The sequence below is a fragment of the Bos taurus genome, chromosome 1, assembly GCF_002263795.3.
Source record: "Bos taurus isolate L1 Dominette 01449 registration number 42190680 breed Hereford chromosome 1, ARS-UCD2.0, whole genome shotgun sequence".
Classification (NCBI taxonomy): domain Eukaryota; kingdom Metazoa; phylum Chordata; class Mammalia; order Artiodactyla; family Bovidae; genus Bos; species Bos taurus.
The window spans coordinates 124,885,212-124,913,037 of record NC_037328.1 but is presented as its reverse complement, the minus strand read 5'-3'; the positions used below and the strand labels follow the sequence as shown (position 1 = coordinate 124,913,037).

The following is a 27,826-nucleotide window of genomic DNA, read 5'->3' as shown; positions in this document are numbered from 1 at the left end:
GAAATGGCAGCCCACTCCAGTGTTCTTGCCTGGAGAATCCCAGGGACGGGGGAGCCTGGTGGGCTGCCGTCTATGAGGTCGCACAGAGTCGGAAACGACTGAAGTGACAGCATAGCAAAGGAGGCAACAGAGAGCTCCCTAGCCCTTTCTGCCTACTGAGAATACAAGGGAAAGTTTGTGACCTGGAAGAAGGCCCTCAGCCAGCTATGTCAGCACTGTGATCATGGACTTGAGCCTCCAATACAGTGCAAAATAAGGTTCTATTGTTTATAAGCTACCCAGTTGTGGTATTATGTTACAGCAGACTTTTGTAACCATCACTCTGGTCAAGAAACAGAAATTGGCTAGCCATTCTCAAAGTCTCTCTGTGTGCTCTTTCCCTCTCACATCCCCCTCTCACCCATATCCAGTATCCCAATTTTTATAATATTTGTATCCTTGGAGTTATTATGGTTTTTCAGTCACCAAAGTGGGCACCCGTAAATACTCACCCATTTATGTTAACTTGAATTGTCTTATAAGTCTCTTTATACACAGGTATTTCATTCATTGCTTTCTTTTCTTTACTACTTACCTGCTGGAGAGACAAGCTGCTTGTCCTGTCCAGTTTCTCACTGACTGAATTTTGCTGATTCTGTATTCATGGTGTTATTCAAATGTTCTATTTTTTCTATTTCTTGCAAATTCTATTCAGGATACAGAAGTTGATAAAACTATCTTTTTATCCCTTTGGTAAGACTATAATTTTAATCTGAAGGCCCTTATAGCTGTTTTCATTCAGTTTTGATACTGGCAGCCATTTGTGTTCAACGTCTGAATTCACTAATTCATTCATGTTTGCAAAATAGTGATATCCATACCTTCCCTTGTGGCTCAGGCGGTAAGGCATCTGCCTACAATGCGGGATACCCGGGTTCAATCCCTGGGTCGGGAAGTTCCCAGGGAGACGGAAATGGCAACCCACTCCAGTATTCCTGCCTGGAAAATCCCATGGATGGAGAAGCCCGGTAGGCTACAGTCCATGGGGTCGCAAAGAGTCAGACACGACTGAGCTACTTCACTTCAATGTTTTTATTAACTGAAATAAGTTTATAAGAAGACACAACCTCATTACTATTTACCAAGTATGGTAAATAGTGAATGGTATGGTTCATTTCCCAGGTGGCTTAGATGTTAAAGTGTCTGCCTCCAATGCGGGAGACCCGGGTTTGATCCCTGGAGAAGGAAATGGTAACCCAATCCAGTACTCTTACCTGGAGAATCCCATGGACAAAGAAGCCTGGTAGGCTACAGTCCATGGGGTCGCAAAGAATTGGACACGACTGAGTGACTTCACTTTCACTTTTCACTTTCACGGTTCATTTAGACAGGGTGACAAGAATGTTGCTTTCCTTTCATCTGCTTTTAAGACAGTGATTTGGGACTATAATAGTCTCCTACGGCTGCTGTAACAAATTACCACAAACCTGATGCTTTAAAACAACATGTATTTATTCCCTTACAATGCTGGAGGCCAAAAGGCTGAAATGAATCTTAGGGGACTAAAATCAAGGTTTCAGCAGGGTTTCACATTCACTTCAAAGGCTCTCAGTGAAAATCCCATGTCCAGGTCCTACCTCCATCTTCTCTCGTTGACAATGTTTCCATCACATGGCTTTCTTATTTCTCTCTGTAGTCAAATCTTCCTCTGCCTTCCATAAGAGAATACTTATGATAAGTTTAAGACCCACCTGGATAACTGAGGATAATCTCCCCATCCCACCATTCTTAGTTACATCTACAAAGACCCTTTTTCCACATACAGTTAAAAACTGTATATCTTTGGAGGTTTACCACAGTGACAATAAAATCTTTTAAAAATGTTATTTAATATTACTATGAACTTGGAGGTTTAAACATACTTGATTGGCTTCAATTCATTGTAATTTTTCTACAAACTGTGGTGAATTAGAGCCTCAATTTGATTTCTGAATCCTTGTGACATGACCTTTGTAGTTTTTTTTTTTTTAATTGTTTTTCTGTTATAAATGCTTCAAGATATTCTAGTATATTTTCTACTGTAGATCTGGGATCAGTCATATCTTGAAAAAGTTTTATGGTTTCCTTTAAGAGAAAATAGTGTTTCTAAAGAATAGTCTGGAAGCTAGGGTTTCTATTTGCACTGGTGATTTATTTTCTCCTGGGAATTTTCAAATTCAGGACTACAGGGTTTTTACTTAACCTTTTTTATTTTACACCTTTCCACACTGAGAATCTTCACTCTCAAGGTCACAAGTAATGATAGATTTAGAATATATCATAATTGCTCATTTGTTTTATCCTACTTACTTTATCCCACATCTTATATATGTTGTTCCATGTCTTCCTGCATAAAGCATTTTTATTAAAAAATCTGATGATAATTTTGATGCCCTTATGAAATACGTGTTCTTTTGGTTAGATTCCCAATGATTTGTTTGTTTGTTTGTTTAAGTCCAATACCTTTGTAAGAATACTTCTTGGTCTAGTTGCTTTGGGTTGATATTCTCAGGTAACAGGGTGTTCTTTTAATGTATACTTCACAGTAATATTTTTTAGCAAGCGTTTAATATTTGTTCTATTTCCTAGATCTTTTTTCTTTCTTTTTTTAGGTATTCCTGTAACTGTATATCTTCTTTTTATAACTTTAATATTTGTCATTATCCTTCAAATCCTTTTTATTTCTTCATTTATTTTTAAAGATTTCCTCCCTTGGATCTATTTCCTGTAAGGCATTACTTGTTGTATTTGGTTTTGTGTGTGTACGTGTGTTATGTGTTTTTTCTTCTAATTTATTCTTCAGTTCTGAAATATTTTTTCTTTTATGAGTTCTATTTGCTAGTTTCTGAATTTTTCTGATTTTTTACTGTTTTTTCATATCTTGTTCTTTTCACTATGCAACATTGTTTCATTTTGAAATGTAACATTTCAATTTGCATACAAGATGAGCATGTGTTTCTAGTGTTTTCTTTGACTGCAGGGTTATTCTGCTTCTGTCATCTTATAGTTACTTGTATGTTATTTGACATCAATAGCTTTCCAGTGCTCATTTTTACATGGATTTAACTTGCATGACTTCTTGGATTTGGTCCAGATAGCTTTCTAACTTCTCACAAGCTCCCTTTTCTATGCTTTTCTATAGCAGTAAAACTATAATTGCTTTCTTGGTGTAGTTGGCAGCTCTGTTTCCTTCTCTATTTTATCTGAATCTTTTTTTCCCTTTGTCCTAGTTGTTCCTATGCTGAACAATTTTTTTTTTTTTCAGTTCAGCAGTTTCTCTTCAGTATGAGACATGTACTTGAAGGGAACTCTAGTGCCTGTCAGTTATGAGAATTTATGAAAATGGGCCAGCAATAAGACTTAGTTCTGACTACTGGAACATGCTAGACCTCTCCCAGTTTTAGCTGCTGTTCTCAAATTGAACTGCCATGATTCCCAGTGAGTAAGTTTTAGTTTATGTGGAGTTTTTCTCCTCAGGTCCATCAGATGCCCCATGGCTTCACATTGCTTCCCCCTACATAGACACTGATCAGACATGGGTCTTGTGGCTACTGGTGGCTTTTCTCACCTGCTTGTATTCTCAGGTTTGTGAGGATAGTCTGTTATCTTTTTTGCAAATATTGTTTTTAGCTTTGTTAATCTAGCTGCAGTGTCTTTTAATGTGGGAATTCCAAAGATCTCAAACATGTTACGTCTCCACTACCACTTTCTCAGAATCCTACAGTTATTTAAGTGAGATTCCTTAATATAAAAAGTTCATTAGATATTAAAGTACCAAAAGGCAAAAGAAAAATTCTTGACCATTACAGGGCTAGAAACTGTAGGAAGTAACTACCATATCTAGATCTGGAAAACTAAAGAAGTGTTTAGTACTTGGCTGGTGCTGGCAATTCTGAGTTCAAATGAAGGGACTCATGGAATTGGGATCCAGCCCTAAGAGAAGCCAGAGCTACAGTGGTGTTGGTTCCCCTGAGTGGGCATATTCAGCATGGTATTTGAAAGACTGCAAAACTACAGTCAACTGCTGCTGTGATGAGGAAATGTTACTAACAAGTGAAGCTTTATTGTGCTTGTGCTTACTCACTCAGTCATGTCCAACTGTTTACCAGCCCACGGACTGTAGCCCACCATGCTCCTCTGTCCATGGGGATTCTCCAGGCAAGAATACTGGAATGGGTTGCCATGCCCTCCTCCAGGGGATCCTCCCAGCCCAGGCATCAAATCCAGATTTCCCATATTATAGGTTGATTCTTTACCATCTGAGCCACCAAGGAACCTATGAATACTGGAGTGAGTAGCCTATCCCTTTTCCAGTGGATCTTCCTGACCCAGGAACTGAACTAGGGTTTTCTGCATTGCAGGTAGATTCTTTACCAGCTGAGCTTCCAGAGAAGCCCCGAAGCTTTATTAAAGTCATGCTAATAGGAAAAAGTACATCATGAGAAACTCTGGGCTGGAAGAAGCAGAAGCTGGAATCAAGATTGCCGGGAGAAATATCAATAACCTCAGATATGCAGATAACACCACCCTTATGGCAGAAAGTGAAGAGGAGCTAAAAAGCCTCTTGATGAGAGTGAAAGAGGAGAGTGAAAAAGTTGGCTTAAAGCTCAACATTCAGAAAACGAAGATCATGGCATCTGGTCCCATCACTTCATGGGAAATAGATGGGGAAACAGTGGAAACAGTGTCAGACTTTATTTTTGGGTGCTCCAAAATCACTGCAGATGGTGACTGCAGCCATGAAATTAAAAGACACTTACTCCTTGGAAGAAAAGTTATGACCAACCTAGATAGCACATTGAAAAGCAGAGACATTACTTTGCGAACAAAGGTCCATCTAGTCAAGGCTATTGTTTTTCCAGTGGTCATGTATGGATGCGAGAGTTGGACTGTGAAGAAAGCTGAGGGTCGAAGAACTGATGCTTTTGAACTGTGGTGTTGGAGACGACTCTTGAGAGTCCCTTGGACTGCAAGGAGATCCAACCAGTCCATTCTGAAGATCAGCCCTGGGATTTCTTTGGAAGGAATGATGCTAAAGCTGAAACTCCAGTACTTTGGCCACCGCATGCGAAGAGTTGACTCATTGGAAAAGACTGATGCTGGGCGCGATTGGGGGCAGGAGGAGAAGGGGACGACAGAGGATGAGATGGCTGGATGGCATCACTGACTCGATGGACCTGAGTTTGAGTGAACTCCAGGAGATGGTGATGGACAGGGAGGCCTGACGTGCTGCGATTCATGGGGTCACAAAGAGTCGGACACGACTGAGCGGCTGAACTGAATAGGAACAAGAAGCAAATGGTATAAGAAAAAAGAGTTTCTTTCCTCCTCTTCTGTCTTGTGATCACCCTTTATTTCCCCTATTGCCAGAGCTTAACAGGGAGCAAGTAGACAAATCAGAAATGCAATTTCCAGAGCTCTAGTGCTAACATCACAAAACAAAATATACAAGGGTAAATATGAAGCTGAGAGATAGTAACTTAAAAACTGGCTTATAATTGTTATAATCTCTTTGTAAACTGAGCCTTTTATCATTGAATAATCTTTATCTTAATACTTTTAATTTTTATTTTATCTATTAATGTTGCCTTTCCTCCATTTGTATGCAGTTGCTTTTCTCTTATCCTATTTCTTATTTCAAACATTTCTTCATTGCTTTGCTTAAATGTGTGTGTATGTGTTTAGGAATACATGGGTAGATTTGTTTTTATCAACTCAATCTGAGATTGTTTTATATGTTGGGGAATTTAACCATTTGTGTCATTTATTGCTTTCACCTTACCTTGTTTGCATTTTTTAACTTTTTCCTTATTTCCTTCTAAATATTTCCCTTATTAGTTTTCCTGTCTGATCATTACCATTACTTATCTTTTTCCTCTTTTTAATTTGGAAATTTTACTATACTTTTCCATTCAACTGGTGATTATAATTTTCATTTACTCAAAATCCATATGAAAAGTAAGGGCTTTATGAAAATAAAAAAAACAACAATTAATTCTCTTTTTAGGTGCTCAGTTCCTTCACTCGGTGAACTATTTAAAACACTTTTATTTCTCCTCTCCTCACCTCCAAACTCCTAGGATTTATTGCCCTATTTTAATTATTTTTAGCTAGAGTCTTATCTTCCCTGGCTCAGACAATAAAGAATCCGCCTGCAATGCAGGAGACCTGGGTTCAGTCCTTGAGTCAGGAAGATCCTCTGGAGAAGGGAATGGCTAACTATTCCAGTATTCTTGCCTGGAGAATTCCTCAGACAGAGGAACCTGGCGGGCTACAGTGCATGGGGTTGCAAAGAGTTAGACATGACTGAGCGACTAACACTTTCACTTTTCACTTTCAGAGTCTATTATCAGTGTAGTCTTGCTGTATGCCACGTCTATTTCAAGAACTGACCATTAGGACTCATATTATACGTACCCAGCCTGCATTTCTGTTTAGAATTCTCTTCAGGTTACAGACATGTTAGAGCTCATCACTCTTTCATTTAGTCCATCTTCCTGTCCTGAGATCTACATTTTTTTGTTTGTTGCTTATTTACAGTCCTTTCCTTTACTGTTTCTTTAATTGTACTACTGATATATTCTATCAGTCTTCAAGTATTTCCAAATAACTTTCTTTGAAATTGACAATTAAATGATATCTGAATTAGTTATTTGATCAGTCCTTTTTCTCCATATAAATGATACTTAATTTTTCTCTTGCTTCTAATGGTGTAATTAAAAGGTGATCTGATTCTTTTGCCTTCAAGATTTACTCTTTCTCCAAAGAAGGCAGACTTTTTCTTTATCCTTGGAACTTAGAAATTTAACTAGATTATTTCTAATATGTCCATAACAAGATACTACTAAAAGTCAGAATGTAAAGGAAGTTGAAATTTCAACAAAATGATAGATCCTTAAGATACTAATGAGTAGATTCTATGATCCTTCCTAATTGTATGATATTGGCACATTTTTCAGGGAGACAGTTTGTTTGCTAATTTCTGACTGCCAATATTTCCTTTCTCAGGGTCAGTGAAGTCCTTTCTTCCCTTTTGCCTGTAATGTACTTCCTGGAATTGGGCTTTCATTGTGTTTAAAGTAAACCATGATAATTTTATGTATTAAGAAATTAGTTATGATTGCTTTGCTATAGCTGATGGGAACTCCTCTCCTTTTCTGCAATGTCATTCTTAGTAAATGACAAAGTCTTATTTAAAATTTTAAGTCTATAGTCGAATTTTCTACAACAATGTCTTCCTTCATCAGTCATGGCTGAGTGGGACCTTTTATTCTGCAGATCTTTCTCTAGTTCAGGAACTTTTTATTTTTTCTATATAAAATTTTTTTATATGAAGTACTTCTCCATCTTTTTGCTTCCTCCCTTTGGAACTCCTGTTACTCACTGTCGGGTCATCTATGTCTTTCAGTTTTCTGATCTTGTCTTTTACACTTTCTATCCACTTGTATTTTTGTTCTGTACTCAATTTTCCTCCATTTGACCTTTTATACCACTAATTCTGATATATGCTTTACATGCTGAGGTTTTTTTTTTTTTGTTTGTTTGTTTGTCTTTTTTATGTACTGAGCTTTAAAGTTTGAAAATCACAATTCAAATCTTCACGCTGGGATACAGTGAGACAGGGATACCAGTTAATGTGCTCCTACAATTTTCTGGCTGAAGATGCAGGCCTGAAATGAGCATATGTCAATAGAAATGAAGAAGGAATAATAAACTGTGTTAGTTTTCTGGGACTGCCATAACAAAATACCACAGACTGGGTGGCTTAAACAACAGACATTTATTTTCTCAAAGTTCTGGAGGCTGGATGTTTAAGATCAAGGTGCCAGCAGTATTGATTTCCTCTGAGGCCTATCTCCTTGGTTTGCAGATGGCAGAACTCTCACTGCCTCTTCACATGATCTTGTCTCTGTGTGCACGCTCCCTCGTGTCAGTTTTTGTGTCCAAGTTTCTTCTTCTATAAGAGTAAATGACTTAGGCCCCAAATGGCATCTCTTATGTCCAGAAAATCATGCCTGGTTCTCTTTCTCCAGGGAACCCCTACCCTAACTGCTTCACTTTGTCAGAACCACTCCCAGAACACCAGTCAGATTAGCTTAGGACCATGCTAATGCCTAATTTTAAGTTAATTATTGCTTTAAAGACCTTATTTCCAACTACGATTATACTTTGAGGTACTGGGGATTAGGATTTCAACATATAAACTTCTGGGAAACACAATTCAGCCCATAACAACTATCATTGTTAAAAGTAGATATTTGTTGTTTATTCATATCAACTAACTCTTGTATCACCTAGGTTTCCAATAATTAAATTCTGACACCAACTCCCAGAGTTAGCATCAGGATCTACAAGTGTCTCAGTTTCACAAAAGACACACCCTCTTGAAATTCTGGCCAAAAATGGTGTGCAAAAGCTACTCATATCTCTGCTCAGCAGATTAAATATCAAGGGTTCCCTCAACCCTCTCCATAGATTTGGTAGCTCACCAGAACAACTCACAGAATCAAAAAAAAAAAAAAAAAAGCATTTACTTATGACTACTGGTCTATTGAAAAGCAGAGACATTACTTTGCAACAAAGGTCTGTCTAGTCAAGGCTATGGTTTTTCCAGTGGTCATGTATGGATGTGAGAGTTGGACTGTGAAGAAAGCTGAGTGCCGAAAAATTGATGCTTTTGAACTGTGGTGTTGGAGAAGACTCCTGCAAGTCCCTTGGAATGCAAGGAGATCCAACCAGTCCTTTCTGAAGGAGATCAGCCCTGGGTGTTCTTTGGAGGGAATGATGCTAAAGCTGAAGCTCCAGTACTTTGGCCACCTCATGTGAAGAGTTGACTCATTGGAAAAGACTCTGATGCTGGGAGGGATTGGGGGCAGGAGGAAAAGGGGACAACAGAGGATGAGATGGCTGGATGGCATCACCGACTTGATGGACGTGAGTTTGAGTGAACTCTGGGAGTTGGTGATGGACAGGGAGGCCTGGCATGCTGCGATTCATGGGGTTGCAAAGAGTCGGACATGACTGAGGGAGTGAACCGAACTGAACTGAACTGGTCTATTATAGAAGATATACCTCAGCAACAGTCAAATGGAAGAGGTATGTAGGGCAACGTATGGCGGCAGTGATGGGAAACTTCAGTGCCTTTTTTGGATGCATTAACCCCAGCACCTCAATGAGTTTATCAAATGAAAAACTCTCCAGATTCCATCCATTAGGGGTTTTTAAGGAGGTATCATTATATGGGCATGATGACTAAGTTACTGAAAACTTGTAAATACCCAGTCACCAGCCCCTCCCCCCTTCCTGAAGGTTGGAGGGTAGGACTGAAAGTGTAAGTGGATAGGGTAAGGGGTCCCAGCGAAAGAGAACCAGGCATGGCTTTGTAAACATGTGAGAAGCCATTTTTGTCCTAAGTCATTTTGTGATCTAAGCCTGGCCACAATACTTGCTCTTCACAAAGTCTATTGCAGGAAGGGAGACCCTTTCCAGGCCCCAAACGGGGCTCTTGTCTAACACTTGGAAATGAATCATCTGAGGAGATACACTTGCTGACAACGCAAGAGAGTTAATTGGGAAGGGGACCCCAGGCAAACAGCAGTAGGGTAAGGGAACCCAGGAGAACTGCTCTGTCACACGGCTCCCAGTCTCGGGTTCTATGGTAATAGGATTAGCTTCCAGGTTGTCTCTGACTAATTGTTTTGACTCAAGAGTCCTTCCTGGTGGTACACGCATTGCTCAGCCAAGATGGATGCCAGCGAGGAGGATTCTGGGAGGTGCTCAGATACATGGTGTCTCCTTTGGACTTTTCCTGAACTCTACCAGTTGGTGGTGGCTTATTAGTTCTTGTTCCTTACCAGGACCTCCAGTCATAAAACAACTCTTGCAAATGGTTACTACGGTGCCTGGCCAGGGTGGACAGTTTTAGTCAGTGTGTTTCTGCTAACAGGTCTCAGTAATTAATAATCTTAAAAGAAGTGAGGAAATGTAGGAACAAAGCAAAAGCGGTCAAGGAGCAACAGTTCAGTGATAAAACAGATTCATAGTTCCTCCTCAAGGGATATACATAACACTCTGATACATATCTTTGAGTTTCACAGGAACTATCCATTCAGGTGAAGGACAGTGAACTACCTACATGCTGAGATGTCAGAGTAGTGGAACCTAAGGAAAGATGATGCTTACCTTTCCTGATATTTGTGACTTTTAATCAACTAAAGCCTGGACCTGGTCAACCTCTGCCCCAATACAGTGTGAAATTCTCCTCTGCTTAAGCCCCTTCAGGAATATGCATACACTACTCAAGCCCTTTCATGAATATGAATATAGTCTTAGCTTAAAACTTCCTCAATTTTGCTGTATGGGGAGAGAAGGCTTTGGGAGAAATCCCTGTTATCCTCCTCACTTGCTGCAAGGAATAAATCCTTCCTCTGCTCTTTGGCTTGGTTATGTCTTTTGCACTCTCCAAGAGGCAAATCTATGTAGTTTTCAGGCAACAAAACTTCCAAGCTTCTAATCATGGTGCTAGGTAGTTAGAATAGGAAAAAGGAATCCAAAATAGCAGGGGCTAAAAGACAAAGAAAGGGAAAAGTCTATGAAAATGGAACAAAAGAAAACCCATGGACCTGAGTGAGAACTTCAGGTCAAACAAACACTCCCCTTCTTGGCTAGCCCAATTTACATAGGGCTGGCGGGGGTGGGGGGGGGGGAGGTGCGGAGACAACTGATAAAAAGAGGAAGCCAGGATGGATTGAAGCCTCTCCTTTTGGGTCAGCCCACTTTCATGCCTCAAGGGTGTACTATCCTTTGCTTGCCAAATAAAACTGAGCTGTAACCAAGCTGTAATACTGGTTTGCCATTTCAAATCTTTGCTGATGTGAGACAGAACCAAGAAAATTACACACTCCCCTGACAACAGATTGGCCTTTCTGGTGACCAGACCCCATTCTGAAGTGATCTAAAGGCCTGCTTATCACTAAAGAAGTTCAAGAAATTTTAGTTTTGTGTGAGGAACTAGAGACAAAGACCAAATATTTGTCTATTTCACTACATTTATGCAAAAAGGTAACAAACTGGACTACAAGATGCTTCTGAATCACTGATGAATACAAACTGGGGAAAATGCCATCTAAATATTATAATATGTCTACCTTTTAAGAGGTTAAATATATCTTTAGATTATTTCTTTGCTCTAAGAAAGACACAAAGTGGCCTGTAAAGTAAATGTAAATCAAGTCATCAAATCTATTGTTCCTGGGCAAAGCTCAAGAATCTTGAATGTAAATATCTTAGAGCAGCTCAGTTTTGTTTTGTGAAGCAAGTGTACCTAGGTATCACGTTTCTACAGGTTTTTTTGGCTTCTTTGGGGAAAACGTCCTTTGCTGTTTGGATTTGGATTGCCCCATGTATTAATTTTGTCATTTTTTCTTGAACAGTCATAGGAACTCTTGTGTTGTAAAAGGGAAAAGTCTAAGTATAGAAAGCTGACTGGAAAGGTGACACTAGAAATCAGTGCAAACTCAGCCAACTTTAGGGACCAAGCAAGTGACATAAATGTGTGTGAAACTGTTCATTCTAAAACTGAATTTAGTGGTAAATAATTTAGTAGTAAAGCTGGAAGGTTTGTGCCTTCTCCAGGAATGGAATTTCAAAAAAAATTCTTTTAAACACTCTGAAGTTTAGTTTCCAGCTATGGTAGAATAAGAGGAACCAGATTTTAACCTCCAGCCATAAAAAATAGGGCTTCCCAGGTGGCTCAGTGACAAAGAATCCATCTGCTAATGCAGGAAACGCAGGTTTGATCCCCGATTGGGAAGATCCTCTGAAGGAGAAAATGGCAACCCACTCCAGTTTTCTTGCCAAGATAATCCCATGGGCAGAGAAGCCTGGCGGGCTACACTCCATGGAGTCACAAAGAGTCAGACATGACTGAGCAACTGAGCACATGCATGCATAACGAATAGAAACTGGACAAAATACATGAATCAATTGTTTCAGATTATGGACAATGTCAGCACAGGACAATGGTCAATGTCCCTGTTAAAAAGAATATATGGACAATAATCCCCATTTTGCCCAAGCTTATTTCTGGAGTTTCCAGGCTGCATCATATGAAAGGGTACCGAAACAGAAATTAGCAGTCACTGTAAGTGAGGAAACAGAGTTTGGTGTTTAAGGATGTCAAGTATTCTATAATTTGCAAGATATAATGATGCTGAGGAGAAATAATAATGAATAGAAAGCACTTCGGAGATCTCTAGAAAGCTGACCTATAGTATTCCTGAGGATTAACCTGCATATTAAGCTGTGACTTTTAAAAACATCTGTGGAATTTGAAAGCAATTTTTTAAGATAATTTTTTTCTTAGTATTTTCTCTGAAATTTCCTTTGCAATTACTTCAAGTTTGTAGTCAATTTAGAAGGGACAAACATTCCCAACAATTAATAAATGATTATTCATGTTATGATTTAATGATTTTTACTGCAAAATGTTTACTATTTACTATTGGCCATTGCTTTAAGACTGACAGTGAGCTAGTTTTTCTCTCCTAATATTGGAGATTACTGTTTTCTAAATTATTGTTCATTATCTACAGTTCCATACTAAGTGCTAGTGTCTTAAAGACTTGGGAATCAAAACCTTACCCAAAGAAAGAGTTAAAATCTTCCCTTGGCAACTTCCTGACTAATGGTCAGACTGGAGGCTTTCACTCCTAGGGTCTGGGTTTGATCCCTGGTACGGGAACTAAGACCCTGCAAGCCATGCAGCACAGCCAAAAATAAAATAAAATAAAATCTGCCCTTATGTAGAGTTTAAAGCTTCTTTTAAAATAAATTCTAGAACTTCAATTACTGTATTTGCCACTAGGTCTGCAAACTGATAGCTGTAATTAAGTGCTACCTTATGTTAGAACGGGCTTCCATGGTGGCTCAGATGGTAAAGAATCCGCCTGCAGTGTGGGAGTCCGGGGTTCAGTCCCTGGGTTGGGAAGATCTCCTGAAGAAGGGAATGGCTACCCACTCCAGTATTCTTGCCTGGAAAATTCCATGGACAGAGGAGCCCAGCAGGCTACAGTCCATGGGGTTGCAAAGAGTCAGACATGACTGAGTGAATTTCACTTATGTTAGAAAAATGTAACACCTATAAAAACATACTTTATTTTGACATTTCAGTTTAATCCACTAAGTTGCTGTTTTCAGTTGGTCAATAAGTTCTAGCAGTCCTGTTATCATTAATTAGATCACTTTTTAAAAAAATATATTTTACTTATCTACAATTATTAAACTTGTATTTTCTAAGAAGGAGGCAAATCTTCAAGGAAGCTTATTTATAATAAAGGAATATGTAATATTTCTAATCCCTTTGATGTGATTTAAAATTTTAATTCTTGACTTTGAAATTGAGCAGGATCCTGCTGGGCCCTCCTGGGTACAAAAGCCCCTCCATGTCTCCTGTTTCTTGTTTGCAAAAAAAGGCTTTAATCTCCTAGGCCTTCCCAGAGTTCCAAAGAGCAGGGTCAAACTGTTACTAATTAGGGAAGTGAGAGGATACAGAAACAAAGGAAAAGCAGTAAAGCAAGAAAAGTAATGATAGTGGAAAAAAAAGAGACCTAGTTTTTCCTCAAGAGATACACCTAACAATCTGATGAATATCTCCCTGTTGGTCTATAGAAATTAAGATCCCCCTATGGAGAAGGCAATGGCAAGCCACTCCAGTACTCTTGCCTGGAAAGTCCCATGGGCGGACGAGCCTGGTAGGCTGCAGTCCATGGGGTTGCTAAGAGTCGGCAGGACTTCACTTTCACTTTTTCACTTTCATGCATTGGAGAAGGAAATGGCAACCCACTCCAGTGTTCTTGCCTGGAGAATCCCAGGGACGGAGGAGCCTAGTGGGCTGCTGTCTCTGGGGTCGCACAGAGTCGGACACGACTCAAGCGACTTAGCAGCAACCCAAATGGAAGAAGGTGACTACATGCTGACCACAAGCACACAGACCCCTGACTGGTTGGAACCACAAAGCTGATGGTTGAGATTCCTGAAAGGTCATGCTGTTACCTCACCACTAACCAATTAGAAGAAAGTCCATGAGTTGAAACCCTCATCCCAAATGTTGCCTTTAAAAACCCTTCCAGGAAAGCCACTGGGGGTTGGGTCTTTTGAACACAAACAGCCCTTTTTCCTTGCTTGTGTCAAGGAAATGTGTGCTCAGTCATGTTCCACTCTTTGCGACCCCATGGACTATAGCCTGCCAGGCTCCTCTGTCCACAGGATTTTTCAGGCAAGAATACTGGAGTGGGTTACCATTTTCCTCCTTCAGGGGATCTTCCCAACACAGGGATTAAACCCATGTCTCCTGTGTCTCCTACATTGCAGGAGGATTCTTTACCTGCGGAGCCATCAGGGAAGCCCTTCTCCTTGCTTGTTAGTTGCTCAGTCGTGTCCAACCCTTTGCAACCCCATGGACTGTAGCCCTGCCAGGCTCATCTGTCCATGGAATTCTCTAGGCAAGAATACTGGAGTGGGTTGCCATTCCCTTCTCCAAGGGATCTTCCCAACCCAGGGATCGAACCCAGGTCTCCCACACTGCAGGCAGATTCTTTACTGTGTGAGCCACAGGGGTTGGGGCCCTGCAAATAAATACTGTACTTTCCTTTCCTACAACCTAGTGCCAGTACGTTGGCTTTGCTACAAGGCAGGCAAGTGGACCCAAATTCGGTTCAGTAACAACTTCTCAAAAAATTACTCGAGCTTTACTATTTCCTAGAAGACAAGAGAAAGAAAAAAGCCTCTCAATCTGTCAAATTGGATAGACAGGTCAATCAGTTATATTTCTATTCAGAACTCACAGTTCTACTGGCCATACTATACAATTAGATTATACTGGATGATAAGACATCTCTTCAGTTAGTTTCTGTGATATAGTTATTTTTATTTTATATGGAAGTACAGCCACTTAAGAATGTTGTGATAGTTTCAGGTGGACAGCAAAGGGACTCAGCCATATATATACATGCATTCATTCCCCCCAAACTCCCCTCCCATCCAGGCTGCCACATAACATTGAGCAGAGTTCCCTGTAGGACAGTAGGTCCTGTTGGTTTTAAATATAGCAGTGTGTACATGTCCATCCCAAACTCTGTAACTATCCCAGTCCCCCATCCTTCCCCTGGGCAACTGTAAGTTTGTGAGACTGTTTCTGTTAAATTAATAAGTTCATTTGTGTCATTTCTTTTTAGATTCCGCATATAAGAGACATCATAGGACATAGTAAGAAATACATATTTGGCCTTTGGTTCCTGGCCCAAAGTTCTAAACACCTGGAATTTCCTGAGCAGCCAGCAATGTGTGCACCTTTTGTTACAATACTTGATCTCTTGTCCTCAGTTCCTTAAATCACTCCAGAGCCATCAAGGTGAAGATATCTTATTCATAACAAGCCCCCTTCCCCTACAGCTGGTTCTATGTTAATGAGGTGACTTTTGCAGAGCACCTAAGGATGCTGCTGGTTGCCAGGGGAACCAATTCAAACAGAGAACTTTTCAGTCCCACTCTGTCCTAGGGGAGAGGAAAGAAGGGACTGGATGTTGAATCAATCACCTATGGCCGACCAAAAGTTTAATCAGTTTTGCCTATGAATGAAGTCTCCACAAAATTTTAACAGGATGGGTCAGAGAACTCCTGGGTTGGCGAACAGGTAGAGAGTTAGGAGTGGAGAGGGCATGGAAACTTTGAGTCCTTTTCTGATACCTTGCCCTATGCATCTCTTCTATTTTGCAGTTCCTGAGTAATATCCTTTTATAATAAAACAGTAATCTAGTACATAAAATGAGTTTTTTGAGCCACTTTAGCAAATTAACCAAATCCAAGGATGGCATATGGTGAGAAGCATAGGTGATAACCTAGACTTACAACTGGCTTCTGAAGTGGGAGTGGGAGTCTTAATGGGGACTGACTCCTTAACCTATAACCCAAGGAGTGGGTCCTAGGAACCTCTGATTTGTAGCTGGTCATCAGAAGCACAGGTAATAACCTGGGCTCACAATTTTCTTCTTAACTATAGGGTGGTCTTGTGGGACTGAGTCCTTAACCTGTGGAATCTAATACTGTCTCCAAATACATAATGTTAGAATCGAGTCAAATTGTAGGACACCCAGCTGATGTCAGAGAATTGCTGATGTGGGGAATGCCCTCCCACATATATACACCCCACACACAGGAATTAGTGACAGAATCTTTAGGTCCCCAAAATGGGACTTCTTATTTGCCTAAAGGGTTTATAAACTCTTTTATAAGGAAAAAAACAAAAACATATATCAACCACATAATTTTGAATACTAAATACACACTATGATACTCAAACACAAGACATAAATAGGCTTCCTCAGCTGTGGCTGATTTTTATAAAATGAGCACAACAATTAGGCTGGAGACTACTCAGATATTTTACCTATACATGTGGTTTCCATGAAGGGATCTTTACTTAGAAGTCCAAGCATTAGCTACCCAGAAGATGCTGTTGCTCTGAAAAGGGCAGCTGTGGTTCTCCCAACTTTTTGCTTGCTTGCTTAAGAGCGAGCATTGGGCTGCAGTTATTATCATCCAGCAGAGATGGCAGGAACATCATCAGTAAATTCAGGGAGGTAGGAGTCACAGAATGTGAGGCTTATGAGGAAAACAGACTATGAAGGAAAAAAGAAGCAAAATTATATTAGTGAACTCTCCTAAAAGGAGTGCTATCAATGCAAAGGTAATGTCTATAGCTATAACAATTTCTTGTTTATGATCCTTTAATATTTGCTTACATCACATTTCTCACAAACATGTTAAAGTTAATATGTATGTACCTGTCTCTCCACAGGACTCTAAGAACCCCAAACCTCAGAATCTTGTACTTGGTGAAATTGGATAAGGGGCATTTCTAGTACATACGCCAACTCCTAAAAATAGAAAATAATATTAATTTACATAGGCTTTGGTTTAATTTTTCAACAGATTTTAATACAGGGTAGTAAGTGATCTCTCATTGAAATGCTGTTAATTTTTTTGTCTTTGCATATCTTACTTTCTCTGCTGAAACAAACTGGGGGAATAAAAACCAGAAGTAATAAAAATTTACTAAGAGAAAATGTGCCTCTCTGGATTAGTCTAGTTAAGGCAGAAAACACTTATGTAATATTGCATGTTAATCAGAATTAATATAAATCAAGAATTATAAATTACAGTTCCACTTGAGCTAATTTGAATTATTCTGACCATGTCAGAAAAACTATGATTCAATGTTCTCAAGCAAAATCATGGTTTTGATGTTTATGAGTTTGAGAAGTCTATTTTTATCCAACAGAGCCAACTGTTTGATATTAAATCCATCCTAAAAAATACCTGTGTATAATGTCATTGATTTAAAATATAGTAAAATGAGATTAAAACGTTATTGAAACACTGAACAGCTTTTAACAATATACATAAATCAGATAATTAACATTAGTTAGTGGAAGACTTACAGTTAACATTGTCAAGCATTTCAATTTTAGGTGTCAGAACTGAAAACAGGGAAAAGACCCCATCATTTTGTGATGACATAGGTCTTTCAATTAGACTAAAAGTAATAATTATTCATACATTGATAGATAACTGTATGTCTCAATAGCTAAATCAAGCTTAGAAACACAAACGTGGCACTGAAGTAAATGGACATGGAAAATTTTACTTGTATTGCGACTCTGTGTGACCCCAGAGACAGCAGCCCACCAGGCTCCCCCGTCCCTGGGATTCTCCAGGCAAGAACACTGGAGTGGGTTGCCACCTCCTTCTCCAATGCATGAAAATGAAAAATGAAAGTGAAGTCGCTCAGTCGTATCCGACTTGTAGCGACCCCATGGACTGCAGCCCACCAGGCTCCTCCATCCATGGGATTTTCCAGGCAGGAGTACTGGAGTGGGGTGCCATTGCCTTCTCTTACTTGTATTGCGTTGGCCAAAAAGTTTGCTCAGGTTTTTCTTTTTGTATTTATTTTTAACTGGAGGACAATCAGGTTTTTCCACAAGATGTTACAGAAAAACCCAAACAAACTTTTTGGCCAATGCAATATCTTTCTCATTCTTTTCCTCTCAACCTTCTTCACCTCAGTAAAGTGGTAACTCTTTTAGTAGTTTAGGACAAAAACTATGCATTGATAGCTGATGCTGTTCTTATTCTCACCCAAACCTTGAGTAAATTCTGTTAGATCTATCTTTGGAATATATTCAGAATATTCTCATCAACTTTAACCTGGGTCTCCCGAATTGCAGGCAGACTTGTCTGAGCCTTGCTATCAGCTGTCATTTCCAGCTTTGGACTATTACAATAGTATTTAATCCTAAAGTGTTAATTACTTCAGTTGTTCGTCCATCCACCTATACAACAACTACTAATAAACAATCACTTAAATCAGACACTATTTTAGGTACTTAAGTACACAGAATTATCTCTTTGGCCTTTCCAAAAGGAATGCCTCTTACGCATCCTAAATTTATTATGATATATTGTTTTAGGACATAACGATGAGGGGACTAAACAGTCAATAATGAGAAAATTAGTGACTCAGTAAGGAATCATTTTCTAAATCAAGATTCCAATGCTTTTCTTCTAAACTGGAAAACCGAACTGATATGTCCATTAAAAATATTCTGATAAACCACTGTAAGTAATGATTTTTGGCATACAACATTGAAGGAATAAAAATTATTTAAGGACATTACTGTGTAACATTTTTTAACTCCTCTCAAATAAACAGACATTTTGGCCTTTACATCTCTTAAGTTGAAAAAGAGAAAAAGAATTATGTTGAACTCTGTCAGATTACAGTAATAAATAATACTCATCTGTAAAAACTTTACCTAAATGATAAAAAAATCCAATCTCTTAAGAAATGTATTTCAATGAAGTATTATTTTTATAATGCTCAAAATGTGACATTTATACTTTGAGCAGATGTATACTAGTAACAGCTGTAATGATACAAAGTTTCTTTGAATTGACAATGTTCATAACATTATAATCACAAGATATGCAATAAGTGTAAATACACACACTTTTTATGCTGTAGAAAAGAATGCTAAACAATAAAGCTTTCATACCTAAAACCTTACTACCTAACAGCAGAATTTTGTAGGTCAGAATTTCTCAATAGCATATCACTATTGACATTTTGGGCTGGTTAATTCTTTGTTGTTGGAATTGCCTTGTACAGTATAGGATGTTTTGCAATATTCCTGGCCTCTTCCCACTAGATACCAATCCCTACTCCTTGGTTATGACACCAAAAATGTTTTCAGAGGTTGTCCAATGTACCCTTTCCCCACCAAGAGGCAATATTCCCTAATTGAGTACCACTGCTGCAGGGGACCCATTGATGGATCACAGCCTTGTCATGGTGAAGGGGCCTGAGTAACTCAATGAAGCTATGAGCCATGCCATGCAGGGCCACCGAAAACAGATGGATCATAATGAAGAGTTCTGACAAAACTTGGCCACTAGGGAAGGGAACTGCAACCCGCTCCAGTATTCTTGCCATGAGAACTCCATGAACAGTATGAAAAGGCAAAAAGATACGAAACTGAAAGATGAGTCCCCAGGCCAGAAGGTGTACAATATGCTACTGGGAAAGAGTAGAGGGCAATTACTAATAGCTCCAGAAAGAATGTAGAGGTTGGGCCAAAGCAGAAACGATGGTCAGTTGTGGATGTGTCTGGTGCTGAAACCAAAGTCCGATGCTGTAAAGAACAATATTGCATAGGAACCTGGAATGTTAGGTATTCAATGGACATAAATTTGAGCAGACTGTGAGATAGTGGGCTTCCCTTGTGGCTCAGCTGGTAAAGAATCTGCCTGCAATGTGAGAGACCTGGGTTTGATCCTTGGGTTGGGAAGATCCCCTGGAGAAGGGAAGGTTACCCACTTCAGTATTCTGGCCTGGAGAACTCCATGTACTATATAGTCCATGGGGTTGCTAAGAGTTAGACATGACAGAGAAACTTTCACTTTCACTTCCAGAAGATAGTGGAAGACAGAGGAACCCAGTGTACTGCAGTCCATGAGGTCACAGAGTCAGCCACAACTTAGTGACTGAACAACTACAACAACAGCTACAGGGGATATAATAACGACATAATGTAAAACTTTAATTTTCTAAGAGCAAGTTCATTTTTTAAAAAAATACATGATGGGTATTCCATTAAATTGTTTTCCTCTATTTCTTTACATTGATCATTGAGGAAGGCTTTCCTATCTCACCCTGCTATTCTGTGGAACTCCACATTCAAATAGGTGTATCTTTCCTTTTCTCCTTTGCCTTAAGCTTCTTTTAAAACAACAGAAAACAATAGAATGGAAAGACTAAGAGATTTCTTCAAGAAAATGAGATACCAAGGGAACATTTCATCCAGACATGGGCACCATAACGGACAGAAATAGTATGGACCTAACAGAAGCAGAAGATATTAAGAAGAGGTGGCAGGAATACACAGAAAAACGGTACAAAAAGATCTTTACGACCAAGATAATCATGATGGTGTGATCACTTACCTAGAGCCAGACATCCTGGAATGTGAAGTCAAGTGGGCCTTAGAAAGCATCACCAGGAACAAAGCTAGTGGAGGTGATGGAATTCCAGTTGAGCTATTCCAAATCCTGAAAGATGATGCTGTGAAAGTGCTGCACTCAATATGCTAGCAAATTTGGAAAACTCAGCAGCGGCCACAGGACTGGAAAAGGTCAGTTTTCATTCCAATTCCAAAGAAAGGCAATGCCAAAGAATGCTCAAACTACTGCACAATTGCACTGAGTTCACATGCTAGTAAAGTAATGCTCAAAATTCTCCAAGCCAGGCTTCAGCAACACATGAACCGTGAACTTCCAGATGTTCAAGGTGGTTTTAGAAAAGGCAGAGGAACCAGAGATCAAATTGCCAACATCCTCTGGATCATGGAAAAAGCAAGAGAGTTACAGAAAATCATCTATTTCTGCTTTATTGACTATGCCAAAGCCTTTGACTGTGTGGATCACAATAAACTGTGGAAAATTCTGAAAGAGATGGGAATACCAGACCACCTGACCTGCCTCTTGAGAAACCTATATGCAAGTAGGAAGCAACAGTTAGAACTGGACATGGAACAACAGACTGGTTCCAAATAGGAAAAGGAGTATGTCAAGGCTGTATATTGTCACCCTGCTTATTTAACTCATATGCAGAGTACATCATGAGAAACACTGGGCTGGAAGAAGCACAAGCTGAAATCAAGATTGCTGGGAGAAGTATCAGATATGCAGATATACAGATGATACCACCCTTATGGCAGAAAGTGAAGACGAACTAAAGAGCCTCTTGATGAAAGTGAAAGAGGAGAGTGAAAAAGTTGGCTTAAAGCTCAACATTCAGAAAATGAAGATCATGGCATCTGGTCCCATCACTTCATGGGAAATAGATGGGGAAACAGTGGAAACAGTGTCAGACCTTATTTTTGGGGGCTCCAAAATCACTGCAGATGGTGATTGCAGCCATGAAATTAAAAGACGCTTACTCCTTGGAAGGAAAGTTATGAGCAACCTAGATAGCATATTCAAAAGCACCCATTACTTTGCCAACAAAGGTCTGTCTAGTCAATGCTATGGTTTTTTCAGTGGTCATGTATGGATGTGAGAGTTGGACTGTGAAGAAAGCTGAGGGTTGAAGAATTGATGCTTTTGAACTGTGGTGTTGGAGAAGACTCTTGAGAGTCCCTTGGACTGCAAGGAGATCCAACCAGTCCATTCTAAAGAGATCAGTCCTGGGTGTTCATTGGAAGGACTGATGCTGAAACTGAAATTCCAATACTTTGGCCACCTCATGCGAAGAGTTGACTCACTGGAAAAGACTGATGCTGGGCACGATTGGGGGCAGGAGGAGAAGGGGACGGCAGAGGATGAGATGGCTGGATGGCATCACCGACTCTATGGATATGAGTTTGAGTGAACTCTGGGAGTTGGTGATGGACAGGGAGGCCTGGCGTGCTGCGATTCATGGGGTGGCAAAGAGTCGGACACGACTGAGTGGCTGAGCTGAGCTGAATCTTTTAGATAGTCTTGGGTGCCTGCTCAGTTGCTTCAGTCAAGTCTGACTCTTTGCGACCCTGTGGACTGTACTGTACCAGGTTCCTCTGTCCATAGGATTCTCCAGGCAAGAATACTGGCGTGGGTTTCCATGCCCTCCTCCAGGAATAGTCTTGCATTATACCTCAATTCTCTCAGCTTTATCACTGGCAATAATTCCAATGGAATCATTCACTCTAAATAAAAATATTGAAATGCATGTAGTGCTTTTGTTTTAAAGCAATTCCACATAAATCCTCTAGTATTGATTGAACATATCTAAATGACAGGAAGAAAGGATGTTAGGGATAAGAATTTTGCAGTTTAGTAATAACTAGCCCAGTTTACTCGGAGAAGGCAATGGCACCCCACTCCAGTACTCCTGCCTGGAAAATCCCATGGATGGAAGAGCCTGGTAGGCTGTAATCCATGGAGTCGCTAAGAGTCGGACATGACTGAGCGACTTCCCTTTCACTTTTCACTTTCATGCACTGGAGAAGGAAATGGCAACCCACTCCAGTGTTCTTGCCTGGAGAATCCCAGGGACGGGGGAGCCTGGTGGGCTGCCGTCTATGGAGTCACACAGAGTTGGACACGACTGAAGCGACTTAGCAGCAGCAGTAGCAGCCCAGTTTACAAATCAGCAGAGACAGAAGCAGAGCTGACATCTCCAGACCAATCACACCAAACTCTCAATGGAGATATTGTTCATAATTCTACATTTCATGAAGTTATAGGATGCTCTGAAAGTAAGTTAAATCAAGTTACTGCCGAAGACTTCAAAAAATCCTTAGCATTATGAAACTTCAAGTCACTTTGTACAAACTGAAGAACTAAAACCGCCCAATTTGTCTGGAGTCAATGTAACATCATTTAAAAGTCACTTCTACGCTGAATATATTTATTAGTTGTACAAGTATGTTTTTTTCCCCCAAAGTTTGAATTCTTTTATCACGAAGGTCAAAATGCTGACTACAACAGTACTTCTCGAGTATAGCTCTTTCTTTTACAAGTAAACAATGTTGAGACCACCACACAGAAACCAGTACAGACTTTTTTCATTAAGCCCTTCTAGAGTTGATTTCTACATGCCAGTGAATGGGTCTCCTAAACATCATTGTTCAACCCCTATCATTAACTCGGTTAAAACCCAGATATTTTAACACCGCATGAGGAATCACTTGTGCATCAGAAAAACTGCTCATTTTAATTACTTTAGCGCTAAAACTGAAAAGCATTATAACTGCATATTTCAGCTACTGTAGATAGAGTCTGGGTTCCCTTAAACTTCTACCAAAATAAGGCGCTGGAGCTACAGATTTCCGAGTTATTTTTGTAGTCGTGGCGTGAAGCTGAGCCAAGGTGCAGGTGTGGAGCACCAGGCAGCCCGGGTCCCCATGGCTACTGTCACAGCAACGCGTTGGGGCTCTTGGGGCAGGCCTGAGTCCGAGACGGGAAGTAAGGGCCCGCCCGCGCCTCAAGGGAGGCCCTGGGACAGACTCCCCGGAGTTGAAGAAAACGCCTTCAGTTGAAGGAAACCGGCTGGGAAAGCTGGCGGGAGCAAATTAGCTGCTAGTTCCAGCTCCTTCGCAGTGGCTAGGGCAGATTTTCCGGCGACGCCAGGCCGCGTCTGTTCTCTCTTCATCCTGCTTTGCCATTTTTTATCACGCTGCCTCGCACACTTCTCTTTCCTGGTGCCCACTCAGCTTTAATTTAAGATGTCTTCACAGACGTGACAGATGCCGAAGGTGAAGCCCCTAAATAGTCCCGCCACAACTCACGCCTTCTCCCACGTTTTCCTCGCAGGCCCGCCCCCGGAGTGAGCGGCGCGCGGGGCCGGGGGGAGGCGAGCTCCCGCCGCGGCCTCGCCTCGCCCCGCCCCCGGGCGCGCGCCCCTACTCGCATAAGGCCCGGAGAGCACGCCGCCCCGCCTACTCGGCCTCCACCCCCGGCGCGCCGTGCGGAGGGCAGGGGCTTGCAATAGGCTTCTGCGGCTCCTTTATTTTTTTCCCCCTAAGGTGACTGTTTGCACAACGGCAAAAAACAGGTCCCAGTAAAAGGCAACAATCAGAAAAGAGTAACTGTTACTAAAAGTATTAAATAATTTCACTACAGGAGCTTGCGAGTTTACCCAGCCTCCAAAAGCTCGAGCTCCGCCCCGTGGAGCAACCCTCCCCCCACCCCAAAGCTGCCCCCGGGAGCCCACGCAGACGCTCTCTCGGCGGCGCGCTAGCTCCACCCCGCCAGCCCCGCCCCCCTGCCCCCTCGCTCTCCCTCTGGAGAGTCAGCGCGCACGAACCGGGGCGTGAGGCGTCAGGGACGCGCGGGCACCTCATCCTTCCCGCCTTCCTACACTGTTGCTACTTTTCGGTGTGAGTCATTCCAGCTTCCCCTTCCGTGAGTTCCTCCTTTTCTCTTCTCAGAGACCTCGCTCGTCCCGCAGGCGGCCACCTCCGCCGCAGCTCTCGCGCCCCCAGCGAGTAGTGCGCGTGCGCGCACGGCGCACGCGGGCGCGCGGCCGTCGAGTCCCTGCGCTCCCTCCCTCCTCCCGTTGCTGTATAACTTGACTGGCTTGGAGGAGGCGCCGCCGGAGTCGGAGGGCGGGGAGCTCGGAGGAGGGAGCTCGAGAGTTGTGGAGACTAGTGACTGGGAGAAGTCGCAGCCTGCTCGGCTCGGCTGGTTCCCGCTCTCCGTCTCTCTCTTACACACCTACTCCGCTTCCCGCCCCAGCCCGCGCGCCTTGCTCCTTCTCTCGCCCGGGGGCCCCTGCCGGTCGCTCTCCGGGTTTCGGCGCGGCGGGGGCGCCCCGGGGGTGCCCTCGCCCTCCGGGTGCTGGCGGACGGGCGGCGGGCGGGATGTGGCGCCTGGTGCCCCCGAAGCTGGGCCGCCTGTCCCGCTCGCTGAAGCTGGCGGCGCTGGGCAGCCTGTTGGTGCTGATGGTGCTGCACTCGCCGTCGCTGCTCGCCTCCTGGCAGCGCAACGAGCTGGCCGACCGGCGCTTCCTGCAGCTCAATAAGTGCCCGGCGTGTTTCGGAACTAGCTGGTGCCGCCGCTTCCTCAACGGGCAGGTGGTGTTCGAGGCGTGGGGCCGCCTGCGCCTGCTGGACTTCCTCAACGTGAAGAACGTCTACTTCGCGCAGTACGGCGAGCCCCGCGAGGGCGGCCGCCGCCGAGTGGTGCTCAAGCGCCTCGGCTCGCAGCGCGAGCTGGCGCAGCTCGACCAGAGCATCTGCAAGCGGGCCACCGGCCGGCCCCGCTGCGACCTGCTCCAGGCCATGCCCCGCACCGAGTTCGCGCGCCTCAACGGCGACGTGCGGCTGCTCACGCCGGAGGCGGTGGAGGGCTGGTCCGACCTGGTGCACTGCCCCTCGCAGCGCCTGCTCGACCGCCTGGTGCGCCGCTATGCCGAGACCAAGGACTCGGGCAGCTTCCTGCTCCGCAACCTCAAGGACTCCGAGCGCATGCAGCTGCTGCTGACCCTGGCCTTCAACCCCGAGCCTCTGGTGCTACAGGTAGGCGCGGGGTTCCGGTTGGGAGCGTCCTGCCGGGAGGGCCGGCCGGGGAACGGGAGTCGGGAGAAACGGCCCCGCCCGCGCTGGTCGCCCTGTCTGGACCGGGCTCGGCGCGGCGGCGGGCGTGGGAAGGCGGCGGCGCAGGGGGACCCGGGGCGCAGTGCGGGGTTGCGAAGGGCGACCCGCCTAAGGGTGAGTCGGCTCTGGTCAGCTGGACGCGGGCGCATCTCCGATCCGACTGCGGATCCTTCAACGCCAGAGGGAGCTTGTCTCTCGTTCGCTCCCAAAATGTCTCTTCGGCCAGTTTCCCGGGGCTCTTCTCCCTCCCTGCCTTTCTGCTTTGATCCGCCCGGGCTTGCGCTTCCGCGGCGAGCTCAAGAACCATTGGACCTTTTTCTTAGTACTCTTGTCAAGTGTTTTTTGCTCTCCTCTTTAGTACCCCGCGCCGGCTGCCCTAACTTCGGCCCCGAAGTCTGTCTTTGTTTTATTCCTTAGCTCATTCACCTGGCACATCATCAGGGCAGCCAGACTGGGAGGATGAGGTTGGAAAATGGGGATCGTGGTTGGGGTGGGGTTCATCCTTGAGTCGTGTGCTTTGGGTGGGATTAAGAAGAGGAAAAATAAGGCACGTTGGAGTTGAGGCTGCGAGGGTGTCAGGACGGACATTTTCATGCTGATCCGGTGACCTTCTCTGTTCGTTTGGTAATTTGGCCGCAGGGAGGAGGTGAACGGTTAGGCCAGGGCCAAAAGAGTCACCTCTCCTGGTTGACGTATTGGCTCTCTCATGACTTAGGGAATAGGCTTTGATCTTTCTGCTGGCGGTGACAGCCAAAAAAGAAAACAGAATCCCTCAAAACTGTGTTTACCTTGGGGAAAGTTATTGAGTTTATACACATTCCCATTCGCCTTTAGTGCGGTGTCCTTGGACAGTTGTTGCAACTGTGGGGGTGTGATCTGTCCTGATAACCTCAGGGAAAGTTACCTTGCTCCTTCCCCATACCAATTGTGCTGTATTTCAAATACAAAGGGTGGGGGCAGGGGGAACATGACATAAAACTAATCCCAAGTAATTTAGATATACTTCACGCCCTGTCTGCGCTGCTAAGAATGTCACCAGTGGCTAGGAGGTTTGTACAGGGTTGCATTTTTTTTTTTTTTTTAATCTAAAGTGCATGTATAGAAATGTCCATTATTCATTTATATGGCTTGCTTTTCTCAAGTTTTTCGCTGCCCAACTTAGCCAAAATAAACCAGCATTGTTTGATTAGTGTAGCCAAATAATTTTAACACAAAATAAGTATTTTGCCTCAAATAAAACTGTAGTAAATTTTAAGGAGTCATAGGATGTATGTAATGGGTTATTTAAAATACAGATTGAATATTAAATGTTGCTCCCGTATCAGTGAATAGGATATAAAACTGGTTAAACTTGAAGAAATTACTTTATTTGGTAGTTGCAAAATTAGTCAGCCTCTAAAGTCTAAGTCCATTTTTAATGCGTACATTTTGATTTAAAACTTTTTTTTTTCCATTTAAGCTGCCTTTTCTCTGAGAAATAGATGTTTATGTTAGCAAGTTTGGTCTCTGGAGACAGCTCTAGCAATATAGTTTGCTGAGTAGTCTGTCAAATTCTCTGGGATCCAAAAATTTAGTAAAGATCTTCCTTAATAATACACGTTTTCTGCACCTATAGTAATAGCTGCATATTAAAAGGTTTTTATCAGATGATTCTGCTGATGTTAGAACTAACACTTTAAGAATGTTGTACATGTAGTTCTATAAATGTATGTCACTTTAATATGAGAAATATTGACATTTGGTTTGCACTGAGATAAATGCTTTATTTAGGAAATACATGTTTTTGAAGCTTGAAGTTGTCTTGCCATTTTCAATTTACTTTACAGTTGAGATTGTCAAGTATGTTTTCTGATTAACTCTTCCCTTAAACTTTTTCTTCTTTTCATCTTTAGTGATAGACAACTTGAAAAAAAAAAAAAAAAGTTCAGTTATATTTTTGTAATTTAAACTTACTGACACAATCACTTGACCATGTGGCTACGTGGATTATAGGATAAGAGTTTGTTTTTAGCAAATGAGAAAATACATGTATCAACATTATTGACGGCTGTTTGTAAATTGAAATGTTAATTTAGTTTTATAGTTACATGCGGTGTGAAATACAGATTTGAGGCCTT

General features: G+C 42.1%; 2 protein-coding genes and 1 long non-coding RNA gene across 5 annotated transcripts in view; 1 reads left to right on the top strand and 2 right to left on the bottom strand.

Moving 5' to 3' along the window:
• Positions 1-4,698: 4,698 nt before the first annotated feature.
• Positions 4,699-24,618, bottom strand: LOC100847509 (uncharacterized). 2 transcript variants are annotated; one of them, XR_001501269.3, is made up of 4 exons: positions 24,419-24,618; positions 16,860-16,952; positions 16,463-16,694; positions 4,699-5,295 (listed from the first exon to the last, which is right to left on the bottom strand). It is a non-coding gene; the product is annotated as an uncharacterized lncRNA (long non-coding RNA). The 2 variants fall into 2 exon arrangements; XR_001501268.3 differs by lacking the exon at positions 4,699-5,295 and having other exon boundaries at positions 14,920-16,694.
• The window catches only part of DIPK2A (divergent protein kinase domain 2A), a 22,661-nt gene continuing 19,121 nt past the window's right edge, over positions 24,287-27,826 (top strand). The window contains exon 1 of one of the 2 annotated variants that reach the window (NM_001205651.1): positions 24,287-25,631. In NM_001205651.1, the coding sequence (NP_001192580.1) occupies positions 24,975-25,631 (657 nt within the window). In that variant the 5' untranslated portion in view covers positions 24,287-24,974. Of the gene's footprint in view, positions 25,632-25,732; positions 25,824-27,826 lie in introns of those variants that run through there. The other variant, XM_059876203.1, reaches the window with a different exon arrangement.
• Positions 25,606-27,826, bottom strand: part of LOC132345853 (uncharacterized) — a 9,716-nt gene continuing 7,495 nt past the window's right edge. Inside the window, exon 2 of the mRNA XM_059888923.1 lies at positions 25,606-27,611. Within this exon, the coding sequence (XP_059744906.1) occupies positions 25,606-26,016 (411 nt within the window). The 5' untranslated portion in view covers positions 26,017-27,611. The remainder of the gene's footprint in view (positions 27,612-27,826) is intronic.